Source organism: Ailuropoda melanoleuca, chromosome 2, assembly GCF_002007445.2.
Source record: "Ailuropoda melanoleuca isolate Jingjing chromosome 2, ASM200744v2, whole genome shotgun sequence".
Lineage (NCBI taxonomy): Eukaryota > Metazoa > Chordata > Mammalia > Carnivora > Ursidae > Ailuropoda > Ailuropoda melanoleuca.
The window spans coordinates 54,916,006-54,929,198 of record NC_048219.1 but is presented as its reverse complement, the minus strand read 5'-3'; the positions used below and the strand labels follow the sequence as shown (position 1 = coordinate 54,929,198).

The 13,193-nt window shown below is 36.4% G+C and overlaps 1 protein-coding gene across 8 annotated transcripts in view; it reads left to right on the top strand.

The window, feature by feature from the left end:
- The window catches only part of TTLL7 (tubulin tyrosine ligase like 7), a 159,760-nt gene that overhangs the window by 102,651 nt on the left and 43,916 nt on the right, over nt 1-13,193 (top strand). For all 8 annotated transcript variants that reach the window (XR_004623280.1, XM_034653779.1, XM_034653780.1 and 5 more), the window contains 3 exons: nt 4,659-4,745; nt 9,416-9,614; nt 12,816-13,021. Coding sequence is in view for 7 of the 8 variants with exons in the window: in XM_034653779.1 (XP_034509670.1) it covers nt 4,659-4,745; nt 9,416-9,614; nt 12,816-13,021 (492 nt within the window). In the remaining variant the exon portion in view is untranslated. The remainder of the gene's footprint in view (nt 1-4,658; nt 4,746-9,415; nt 9,615-12,815; nt 13,022-13,193) is intronic.

The window sequence follows — 13,193 nt, the reverse complement described above, 5'->3', positions numbered from 1 at the left end:
AGTACTTATTTTTGTGAATGTTCCAAGGGTATGTGAAAATAATGTGCTGCTACAGGGGTTGGTTATAGAGTTTTATACACGTCATAAGTAAATTTGGCGATTACTGTTGTTCAGTTATTCTATATCCTTTTTAATTTTTTTGGCCTACTTGTTCTAGCAATTACTGAGAGAGAGTGTTAAAACTTCCAACTATGATTGTGAATTAGTTCTGTCAATTTTTGTTTCATATACTTTGAAGTTATGAAGGTGTCTTTCTAAACTTTTCTGAGGAAAAGTTTACCTTTCCCTTCGATAATAACCCATGTCATAAAGTTTACTTCCTGTGACTAATGTAGCCAACTAGTTTCTTTCTTATGGTTACTGTTTAAATGACGTATCTTTCCATCTATTTATCAACTTATCTCTGTTCTTATATTTAAAATATGTCTGGTATTTACCATGTAGTTGGGTCATATTTACTTTAAAATTCAGTCTGACAGTATCTGTCTCTTAATCATTTCACACATTTACTGGTGGAGGTGGGTTTATGTCTACCCTCTTGCTCTGTTCTCCAGTCTATCTGTTCATTATTTTTTTGTTGCTCCCTTTATTCTTATGGAAAAATCAATTATTTTTTGTTATACTATTTTATCTTCTTTTTTTGGCTTTTAGTTATATTGTAGCATAATGTTTTTAAAAAGAAATTTTGATATACATCCTTAAATTATAATAACCAACCTTGAATAAGGACCATAACAGTTGAGTTTCATTTAGTGTCTCCCTCTGACTTTGTGCTGTTAACACATATTTTACTTTGACTTTTGTTACAAACCTCAGAATACATTGTTAGTATTGTCTAAGCAATCAGTGGTCTTCAGTAGTTTTCTAACTGACCTTCCTGTTTGCTCACATCTACGCCCTTTCTTGTGTTCTTCATCCTGTTATGCAGATTCATGCTTCTAACAAGGGTTATCTTTCTTCAGTTTGAGGAAACTTCCATTATGCTTCATATTCCTTGTAGCTTAAGTGTGGTGTTGATTAACTTTCTCTCTGCCTCTCTTGTTTTTTGGTCAGAAGTTGTCTTTCATTTTGTCTTCTTTTTTACGTGGAGCTTAACTGGGCATAGAATTCTATCTTGGCAGGTTTTTATAGATGTCACTTATTTGTCTTCTGGTTCCTGTTGTTTCTATCCAGAATTCAACCATTATTATTTTTGTCTTCTTTCTAAGTGTATTATGTCTTTTTCCCTGGCTGCTTTTTTCCCCCAGCATTTTGACTTTGATGTGTTTATGTGTGGCTTTCTTTGTATTAATACTGCTTGTAATTTTCTCAATTTTTTGAAGCTCTGGGTTAATGTATTTCATTGGTTTTGGAAAATTCGCCTCCATTATTTCTACAGATATTGCTGCTGCATTTTTTTGTTTTTGTCTTTCTATGGGACTCTAAGTACATATATATTAGGTCATTGGACAACATCCCATGTGTCTTTGATACTCTGTTTTGTTTTTCCTTTCTTTGTCTTTCTGTGTGCTTCAGTTTGGATAATTTCCACTGACATATCTTTGCTGTGCCCAGTCTGCCATGAGCATATCCAATCACTTCTTAATTTTTGATTATATTTTTCAACTCAAGTATGTCCATTTGGTTTTTTAAGCCTCATTTCTCTGTTGAAATTCTGCATCTTCCACTCATTTTGTTCATTTTTCACCAGTTTTCTTTAACATGTATATAGTAGTTATTTTAAAAACCTTGTTTGTTAATTTTAACATCTGGATCATTTAAGGACCTGCTCTTTAAAATGTTTTTTTCCTTTTTATCATGGGTCAAATTTTCCTGTTATTTTGGATATCCTACTATTTTTATTTGTTTGACAGTGTCTATAAAAGAATCATAAAAATTGAACTGATATTATTTTTTCCAAAAAAAGGTATATTTTCTTCTTTCAGGGTGCTAAGGTAAGGGGCTAATCACTTTGAGCCAAAGAAAAGTTGAACAAAAGCAAAAATCAACAAGTGGAACAACATCAAACTTAAAAGCTTCTGCACAGCAAAAGAAATAATCGACAACATGAAAAGGCAACCTGCAGAATAGGAGAAAAAATTTTGCAAACCATATATATGATAAGGGGTTAATATCCAAAATAGTTAAAGAACTCATGCAACTGTATACCAACAACAACAACCAAAAAAATGGGCAGAGGAGCTAAATGGACATTTTTTTTTTCCCGAAGAAGACATCCAAATGTTCAATAGGTACATGAGAAAATGCTCAGCATCACTAATCGTCAGGGAAATACAAATCAAAACCACAATGAAGTACCATCTCACTCCTGTTAGAATGGCTATCATTGAGAAGACAAGAGATAGCAAGTGTTAGTGAGGATGTGGAGAAAAGGGAACCCTTGTTTACTGTTGGTGGGACTATAAATTGGCTCAGCCACTATGGAAAGCAATCTGGAGGTTCCTCAAAAAGTTAAAAATAAATCTAACATGATCCAGCAATTCCACTTCTGGGTTATACCCAAAGGAAATGAAAACAGAATATCAAAGTGATAAATTCACTCCCATGTTTATTGCAGCATTATTCACAGTAGCCAGGATTTGGAAACAATGTAAGTGACTGTCAGTGGATGAATGGATAAAGATGATGTGGTATATACGTACAATGGAATATTTTCAGCCACGAGGAAGAAGGAAGTCCTGCCATTGTGACAACGTTGATGGACCTTGAGAACATTATGCAAATTGAGATAAGTCAGACAGACAAAGACAAATACTATAGGATTTCACTTATATGTGGAATTCAAAAAAGCCAAACTCATAAAAACAGTGAAATGGTGGTTACCAGAGTTCAAGCGTGGGGGAATAAGAGAGAGATTGTTTAAGGTTACAATCTTGCAACTAGTAGAAAATAAGTCCTAGAGATCTAATGCACAGTATTGTGAATATAGACAATATTGTATTCTAACCATCAAACTTGCTAAGAGAACAGATATTTATTATTCCAGTTACAGAAAAGAAATGATAATTATGTGATGAGATGGAGAAGCTAACTATTACTACAATGACAATCATATTAAATTTATAAATGTATCTTTACACACGTTATATGTCAAATTTATTTCTATTAAAAAAAAAAAAGAAAAGTTGAACTTGGTCCAGTCTGGCTTGTAGTAGTTTTAGTTTCCCATCTTGTTTCAGGGGTCTCAAGGATGAAATTTATTCAGTCTTTGTTATGGACCTCATTTTCTATTGGTATCTAAAAACTGTAAGACTGCAGAGGAGTACTACTGGCTTTCACATGCCTCTATTTTCCTACCCCACTACACACTCACTGAAATTGCTGTCAGACAGACCCAGCTCTGCTGTCAGACAGCACAAGCTCTGTTGGATGGTTCTAGATGTTACACTACCATGTAGTGTAACAATGGCCCACATGACCATTGAAAACTCTGTGAGATTTTCTTTATCCCAGCCTGTTACGGACGTGGTCTCTGCCCACCTGTGTTCAGACTTGACAAATGATCCCAAAGTAGAAAACGGCTACTCACCTCTGCTTACTTGGAACTTTCCATGCTCTGGTATTTAGTTTATTTTACACTACTTTTTATCCACAGCTTTCTGATGTCTTAAAAAATATGATTGTTTAGTTTATCTGTCTTTTTCTAGCTGCTATAATGAAAGTATTACCTATTATGATCTTTCTCCTAAGCACAAACAGAACGCTTTGAGTTTCTTTTTAACTGTCTTGTGTTGCTGTCACAGGAATACATTGTAGGATTATTGTTTAATCAAAATATTATAGCAAAAGTATTTTGGTATTTTAATAGCTAAGCTTTATTGGATTGGGATGAAGAGTAACTTATTTTACAAATTTCCATTGTGCAGTGGGATTTCTAGTTTCTTCAAAAACCTTTTTATAAGAGACACTGAAATATATCATAAATATGTAAATGGAGATGTGATATTTTTATAGGTTGAATAAATAACTCAAAGAAGCCATTGACTTTACCTCTTTCAGTGTAACTATTATACTCCTATTGCTCTGGTTTGCTCAGAATCTGTTTCAGTATATGTTTTTATAACTTTTCCCCTTGACTTCACAATGACTCTAGAAGAGCAAGTATTACGCCCATAGAGTGAAAATCTTTCATAAAGTTCTAAAAATACCCTTGCACAATAGTTAAAATTTTGAAAGAGTTACCTTATATTATGCCCATTTACCAAATACTAACATTAGATTGTTCTAAAGGGAACTATTAGGCCAATTGTCAATTTGCTTCTGAAGTTGTAATATTATTTTGCACTAATTAATATAGAAATGATTGATGAAATTGTGCTCTGGAAAACTAGAGTGAACTTTTGGAAATTTTAAAATGTTCAATAGGCTAATTTATTCAAGTATTGTACTCTAAGATTTTAATAGTGTACTAGGACATAAGGATACATTTTTTATGATATTCATGCATAATAAATTTCAGCCATGTATTGTTTATATTGCCAGATTTTAGTGAAGGTTTCTTCAAGAGATCTTTCCATGACTCTTTATCTCTCGTTTGAGCTGAGCAATCTTCATCAAATAGTGCCAGGACTCCTTGTTGCACACTATTTTATGGAGATTAATGACCTTGGAAAAATTCTAGAGCCAATTAGTGATCACAATTTTAATATTTTTTTAAGGAAGAAGATATTTTGGACCTCTTGGAACAATGTGAAATTGACGATGAAAAATTGATGGGCAAAACTGCCAAGCCTCGAGGACCAAAGGTGCAGTACCTCTACATTCTTTATTATCAAATAGATGCTACTAAGTACAGTTGATTTTATCTTTATAGTTCATACTGTAAGAATGATGCCACTTTCAAAGAACTGTATGGACTGTGTGTCTGGTGCATAGAGTTAGTGAGCTATATTCAGTAGAAGTTTTGTTTTGTTAGTTTCCCTCATTTTTTATATTTTTAAAATATTTTATGTATCTCTTTGACAGAGAGAGAGAGCACAAGTAGGTAGAGTGACAGGCAGAGGGAGAAGCAGGCTCCCTGCTGAGCAGAGAGGCAGAGAGCCTGATGTGGGGCTCAGTCCCAGGACCCTGGGATCACGACTTGAGCCAAAGGCAGACGCTTAACTGACTGAGCCACCCAGGTGCTCCAAGTTTCCCTCATTTTTTAATTCTTTCCCTAATGCTAGTGAAAACTCTATCAGTTAGGGCCAAGAGGGACTTAAAACTAGTACCCTTATTCTGTACTCAGTATTACATTTTTCTCATATCTCTAGACTTAAAATTATCAGAGATGTGTAGCATTATAGGTAAGGCAAATCATGACTCTGGAAATCCTCATGGAGCCCCACTTATTGTTGACCCAGTAACACTGAAATTGTGTTAGGTAAAATAGGCATGGTTTCTAGGAATAAACAGAAAGCCGTCATCCAAGCAAAAATGGACTGGCGTTTGCTTTACCTTCATCCTCTCTTTAGTGATGATCTATCTGCTCCTTTTTTATGTGTTAAAGTCCTTGCCAGTAGAGCAGGCAAGCGCTGAATTTGTAAAATCTTGGAGACTTTTTTATTCAGTTGTCATCATCGTTGTTTTAGTTTACATTTCAGCAATACAGAGCTATCGCTATTTCCTTACACACACCATCGTGCTCTGTCATGCTTTTTTCCATGCCTCTGGAATGCCTTCCTATTTAAAAAAAATATCCATTCATTGATTGATTACAGATCCCCTCCTAACCCAGCTGAACCATTGCTGCCTTTGTGAAATCTTCCCTCCCTCCCCTAGTTAGACTTAGATCTTCCTTCTTCTTCTGCTCCTGTTGCAAATAACACTTTAAGAGCAGTCGTGACAATTGTGTGCATGTTTGCTTTAGAATGAACTTGTAAGTACTTTGAGGGTAGGAAGCATGTTGTCATCTCTAGCACCTTGCACATTGTTTGGCACTTAGAAGGTTATCCAAAGCCATTAGTTAAATGTGTCCACAAGGACCTCATTGGCTAATGGAACACAGATGGGTGAACCAAAGTCTAGGGTGTATTGTGGCAAGTGCTGTAATAAAGGGAGTGGAAAATGCTACAGCAGCATAGAGAAGAAAGGGATTGGTAACCTGTGGATGGTTTCATAAAGGAAGTGACATTGGAATTGGGTCTTAAAAAATGAGTAGTGCTCTAAACATTTAGGAGCAGGGGAAGGATATTCAGGGTAGAGGGAATATTAAGGCAAGGACACGGAGGTGTGACTTTGCATATAGAGTATTGGAGAAAAAAGAAAGAATTTGGTATCACTCAAATGGAAGATTCCTGGGGAGTAAAATACTGCAAGATGAACCTGGTGAAAGATATGTATGTGGTGGAGATTAGAGACCTTGGATGTCAGGCACCCTTCTTCTGAAATATGTGCTTTATACTGAAGAATTGTGGACAATGCTGTTGATAATGCTTCTAATATATTTTAGAATATCTGTAAAAGTGAATAGGTTCTAAGCTTTGTGTATTAATTATTGCAATTCAGCAAACCAGTTGTGAGACAACTTGGGGCACAATACTTATGGAAGAATGGCAAATTCAAAGGCCCTGAGACAGCCATCTATCATACTTTGCTTCACTAAACAAGGCTTATCATCCAAATAAAATATAAGCTCCTGGAAGGCAGAATTCACATTGTATATTTTTTTCAACCCCTCTTATTCTAGGCAAGTAGTAGAAACTAACTGTTTGTTGAAATGAAATGAATTGGCTAGTTTCTGTAGGTATTAATGCCGGTAGTATTTCAAAGTGGTTGAAAGCTGCATAATCAGTCTGAAGTAAAAGCATTTTATAACTTTTTTTTTAAAGATTTTATTTATTTATTTGACAGAGAGAGAGACAGCCAGCAAGAGAGGGAACACAGGCAGGGGGAGTGGGAGAGGAAGAAGCAGGCTCCCAGCAGAGGGGCCTGATGTGGGGCTCGATCCCAGGACTCTGGGATCACGCTCTGAGCTGAAGGCAGACACTTAACAACTGAGCCACCCAGGCGCCCCGGCATTTTATAACTTTTAACTTTATGTACACTGAGGGTCTGGGGTGAGCCAAACTTCAAAGCAACCTTTTATTTTAGAGGGATGATATCACAGGGTAAACATTAATTTCCAGTGCATTTATGGTAGAAGAAATTGAAGATAGTGAAGGTTAAATGAAACTTGTACTAGGAGAAATAGTAATTTTTCACTTATTTGAGAAACTAAGAAATATTGATTAGCTATACCACAAAGTATTAGCTATGAGCATTGTTCTTTTTTTTTTCAGCTGAGTGATAGGGACATAAATATTTGAATCTTTATACTATTTATATATTTTTTATGTATGGCCCAGTTCATAATAAAATTGGACATAAAAATAAGTAGTATGGTTTGTATCCTAACTCAATGCCAATTTGCAAATTCCGTTTTGTAGTTAAGGTACTGTTTGAAGTTCACGCTGCTATCACTTCTTATTAATTATTGCTTGAACAGTGTGTTGGTCAAAAAGTCCAAATGCATATGTGACACAAAGGTTCAGCTATCCGTTTCCCCTAGTGATTCTTTTTAGGATCAAATAACTCATTATGCAGTCTAGTTCTTTAAGAAACCTGAAAGCTGTTTGCCTACATGAAAGAGGACACTACCAGCAAGCCTGGTTGTGCCACTGTTTCTTTGGGTCTGCAAGACTTCTGAAGAAACATGCTTCCTCTAGAATTCATATTCCCCAAGACTATCAAAACGTTCCATGATTGTGTACTAGTCAGTGTTTTTATGCATATCTCTTTGAACACTGTTAGTGCTCAGTAAATATTAGACTATCAAAAGGAAAACATACGTTCAAATACAAGTTGGTATCTTAGTGCATTAAATTATGTTTCCTGCTTTGGTTATTTTTCACCCTTTGCAAAGGCGGTAACTTTAAGAGGATCATGCTTTGGCTCACTATGTCTTCCATGCACTTCATGAAATGCTGTTTCTCTATCTTTCATCCTACACCGATACACGAGAAGATACACCTTATTTCAGTGAAGTCCCATGGTAACCAAGGGTTTCATGATGGTGTATGCTAGCATCAAAGCATTTTTGTTTAACAGAGAACAAGCATCTAGTATGTAGCTAGGGGAACCTTTCCCAGCAGGAGTAAGAGGCATATGGTTTTTATAAAAAATATTCTCTTAAAATGACTAAGTCATAAAATGTCTTGTTCTTGGTTATGTGTGTTCTTTCTGAAGTGAAGCTGTCCTACTTCCCTTATCTTTTATTCCCTCTGCTGGCATCCTTGGAAACACATTGATTGGGAAGTTTAGAGTCAAGTAATTCTAATGGAAATATTGGAACATAGCAGCAGGGCATTTTGAATCATTACAGATTTACCTATCCTCCAAAAATTCCTGCCATACTGATTTTTACATGATACCACTTTTTTTATGTAGCATGGGCAATGAAAAGCAATGTTGCTTCATTATGGCCAGACCTATATGTCAGATTTAGAAATCCTATGAGAAGAGGCATGAGCTGTTTAGAACCAATTTGGAAATTAACTAAAAATTTTTATTTGTAAAAATATCCACAGCAAATTAGACATGTGAAGAATACCTTGCTTTGTGTTGCACATTATCTGAGTGGATAGGCTCAAAGGCTCTGTTTTCATGATGTGGCTTTACTATTACTTACAGTAATTTATCTTATTTTATTTACAGTGGGTTTTTTGTTTGTTTGTTTTTGTTTTTTTGAGAGAAAAACATGCAGGGGGAGGGGCAGAGGGAGAAGCAGGCTCCCCCTGAGTAGGAAGCTGACACAAGGCTTGATCGCAGGACCCTGGGATCATGACCTGAGTGGAAGGCAGATGCTTAACCGACTGAGCCACCCAGGTGCCCCTTTACTTGCAGTGGTTTAATCAGCTGCTGCTTTCTTACTCTTTCTGCCTTTCTTCCCCTCTGCCCTTCTCTTTTCTCTTACAAGCAACACACACACTCACACACACACACACGCACATATTTGCTGAGTGACTCTGAACATCAGTGATACAACAAAAGTACCTCTCTGTGCTTTGATGAGTAATGAGTAATCTCTCTGCATAGAATGAAGAAAAGCAGATATGTTTCTGTTTTTTATATTTTCATTTTCATCTCAAATATTTTATTTTGTTATTCTCTGTGGATACTCTCCGGTCGTTTCTTCAGATCACCCAGAAATAGCATTTTCCTCATCATGACTGAACTAGATGTCATTTAAGAAGGAACATTTTGCCAAAACAGAATCATCAGTGAATAGCGTGTTAGGCTAACAGCGGCACGGTAGCAGTCATGCTTTGAGAGGGTTTCAGGCTTTGGTGAAAAGCAGCAAGCATAAGCAGGAAATTAAAAACAGTAACTAGTCATGCTAGTAATTTATTAACAGTGTTTTGAGTTCTCACAGAAGAACACATTCCCTCTCATTTAGCCTCTGTCCTCCATGCCTGAGAGCTCTGAGGTAATGAAAAGACAGAAATACTACAGCAGTGACAGCAGTTATGACAGCAGCAGTGGCGCTTCGGAATCTGAGGACAATGAGAAAGAAGAGTACCAAAATAAGAACAGAGAAAAGCAAGTTGTGTATAACCTTAAACAGTCCAACAACTACAAATTAATTCAACAATCCAGTAAGTTAATTTCTTCTAATTTCATTATGTGAAGAATTATGGAACGGAAATTACTTAACTCAATAAAAGACTTTGGGCCAAATGAACCCTTGTCGTGTGTGAGGGAACCTGGACTCCATCCCACTTCCTTCCCTAACCTGACCTGGGCACACCACACCATCCCTTCCAGGGGCTGCAAATGGAAAGCAAACAGGTTGAATGAAGGATCTCTGAGAGTCCTTTCTTCCGTATTTCATAGTTTTTGTTAAGTCCTGGATTATTGCTTGGAGTTTACGGAACGGGCCTCATGGCTGCTGATCTGCAGGCTTCACTCTCTTTTAAGAGAGTTATGTTCCCTCATTCCATACCCCCCTCCCCGCTTTCCCTCCCTTTTGGTCACCAACTTTCTTTTATATGCTTACCTCTTTTTTAAAAATATGTGTATCTCTTGAGGCATTTGACTTGAACATCTCTGTGAGCCATGCAATTGTGAAATCGTTGAAGTTTTGTTCCCCCCTGTGTTCACCAGGGCTAAGCTCTTCAGTGAGGGCTTTTGGGATACATACAGCATGTATTCTGGACAGCAACCAACCAGCTGCTCTGTTGGTTTTCTATCCGCCTTCTTCTTTTCTCTTTCTTCCTTTATTTCTTTTTACATTTTCTCTCTCCTCCATTCTGTCATTCCTTCTTTGATTTCAGATGTGTCCACGATTCTTCTTTCATCCCCGAATGTCCAGTGTGGTATTGCTGTTTTCTCAGGCTCATTTGGATCCCCCTTCCCCATGCTGCCTCTAAGGCAGGGCTTTTCTTAACTCCTGTCCTCCCAGGGCTCCACGAAAGGGACCAGTTCAGTCATGCAGTAAACACAGCTGTGAGCCTTCATTGATCTCCAGCAATGGTTTATTTAATGTTAGTTCCCTGGTAATGAGTGTGTTTTAAACCTGGCCTTCCATACCTAGGGCAAAATGCCGTGAGGAATACAGCACAAACAGATGAAGTTTTTAAATTATCTTTCTCTTACCAAATTATCATGAAGATTTTTGATGGTCTTTTCCTCTTTTACTTTCTTTTACTGGATTATTTTATGAAGTTACGTGCTAATGTTCCTGTCTTTGAGAGTTTATGTGTTTGGAGGGGAAATAATGTATTATGTTCCCTTTCATTTAATTATTTACTCATTTAAAATCTTTATTGAGCACCTGTTCTAGAGTTTGCAAGCTATTTTATCAATTACTTCCTTTTTTTCTTAAAGATGCCTTAAGTACTTTCAGTGTGTCTCTGAAAGGATGGCTCTGTTTCTCTTTTGGAAGCTGACATTGTCCTGTCCAGATCTCATCAGTTGTTTAAGCGCTCATTTAAGATGTGCACCCCTAAGAGCGTGAGCTGACAGAGGACCAGGGTAGGGTTGTGAAAATGTTGCTGAGATTTCTATAGCTCTGTGATTGTTCTTTGTTCTCAGACCAAAAATAAATTGAAATCAGAAAAATAGTGTACTAAAAATGTTTTTAAGTGTGAATTCACATTTTATGGCTAGCTTAATTCTTTTTCTTATAGTTATATTTTATTTTTATAATCATTAGGAATTACCACAAAGGTTTCTATTTGTTTTATATTTTCTCTTTAATATTACGCTAAGGAATACCATAGCCACATACCCTCCTGGAATTTTCTCTCCAAAGTGATGCTGATGATGGAGGACAAAATCCAGATTATGTGTAACATTTTCTAGCATAGAGAATTAACTTAGGAAATTTACACTTGCTGCAGTTTCAAAGATATATTTTGGGTTGATATAAGGTGTTCATATACAAAACTATATGAAATATTTTTCTCACATAACTCGTGTATGCAAGTTACAACCTTTTTTTGGTTAATCTACCTAAATATTATTGGCATATCTAGTGATTTAATTGTTCTGTCTGAGTTTCCAGCAAATGCAAGGGAAAAATGGGAATCTGTGGTGATTCAAGAGAAAGGATATTTTCCTTCTGCTCCTGTGATCAGTTTATACATGTCCAAACTATCACCTTAAGCCCTCAAAGAGAGCAGAACCAAGGTGTAGGTAGCAGCACATGCTTTTGTGTATTTTCCTGGTAGAAGATTGACCAGTGATATGTTCCTCACACAGCCCTTTTTAAGAAGCATAGACCTTTAAAAAAAATTGGATGCAAATTTTAGGTTCAGAAGAAAGTTAATAATTGAAACAAATGGAATTTTTTTTAAAAAAAACAGCTTTTATAAAAAGCTTTAATGAGTATATTTTTTATACTCACCAGAACCAAATGGTATTATGCTTCTCATTGACTCAAAATATCCTATAGAGATACATCCCTAAATATAAGGTTTATGTCCATTGCCTTTATAAAGGTTTAAATTTTTTTCAACAGCGAATGAAGAGAAATATTTGGGTATTCAACCTGGCTTCATGTAAGTTTTATTAAATTATTTAATAAATGAAGATTGAAGTATTTCCCAAGCAGAGAGAGAATATAGAACAGAGGGTATATATAAAATGTGAACTAGAAGGATGTAACTGTTGATAATATTGAGTGATACTCTATTTCCCTGGGTCAGAAATCAAAATTTACCTGGAACAGTTGGTTCTCTTTTTTAAATGGTCTTAATATTCATTGAGGAAGAGATTCTGAGATTTTCCCTGGTTTGTTCTGATAACAACCCTCTCAATCCAGACATTTTTTTTCTTGACTTTAAATCTTCTACTATGGGAATTTAAATCTAGCTTTTTCTTAATCCTTCTCTCCTGTGAATAAGAAGACTACCTGTCTATTACTACTCTTGTAATAACCAGTTACATATTTAAACTCCATCAGGATACTTTTTATGTTTTTCTTCTGCTTGCTATTTTTTTTTCCCTAGGTGCCCTAAATCCTATAACATCCATTCATTCTGGCCACTCTCTAGACTCCTGTCCATCCCATCCTATGATTCTGGTTCTTTTGTGTGATGTTTCAAGAATGGAACTATTTAAAAAAGTTTTCTCATGGTAGCCATTCTTAATATATGATAGGGGTGCTACACCAAGTTTACTGTTTAAATTGAAGAATTAATTTCAAACTCATATTCTCATGATGATGTCTATGCTTTTACGTTTATTGGTGTTTTGCTACCACGCGGTCTAATTGTTAGTTTAAATAAACCCGATACAGTGGGAAGCTTCTACTAACTCTGCTACTGTCTTATCCTTCTTCTCCATTATCATAGGCTCCATTAGGCGTTCAGTCAGTTGCCCCCGGTCCATCTCTTCTCAATCACCTTCCAGCGCGGACAACCGCCCCTTTTCTGCTCAACAAATGATACCAGCATCCCGGCCAACTTCAGGGTCTCGGTCCCATTCTTTAAACCGTGCCTCCTCCTACATGAGGCAGCTGCCTCACGCTAATGATGCCGGCTCTCCTAACTCCCAGTTGGTAAGTCATCTCTTTTGCTCCTCTGAAATTACAAGAACGGTACTCAGGATTTAGGTGGCAAAGGGATCTGCTGGGAAGAGGACAGACTGAACCCTAGATCCTTTCTATAATTCAGCTCATGGTCTTCTGGAATTTGGATTATTCATCTATCTGAACCTATAACTTCAAAAGC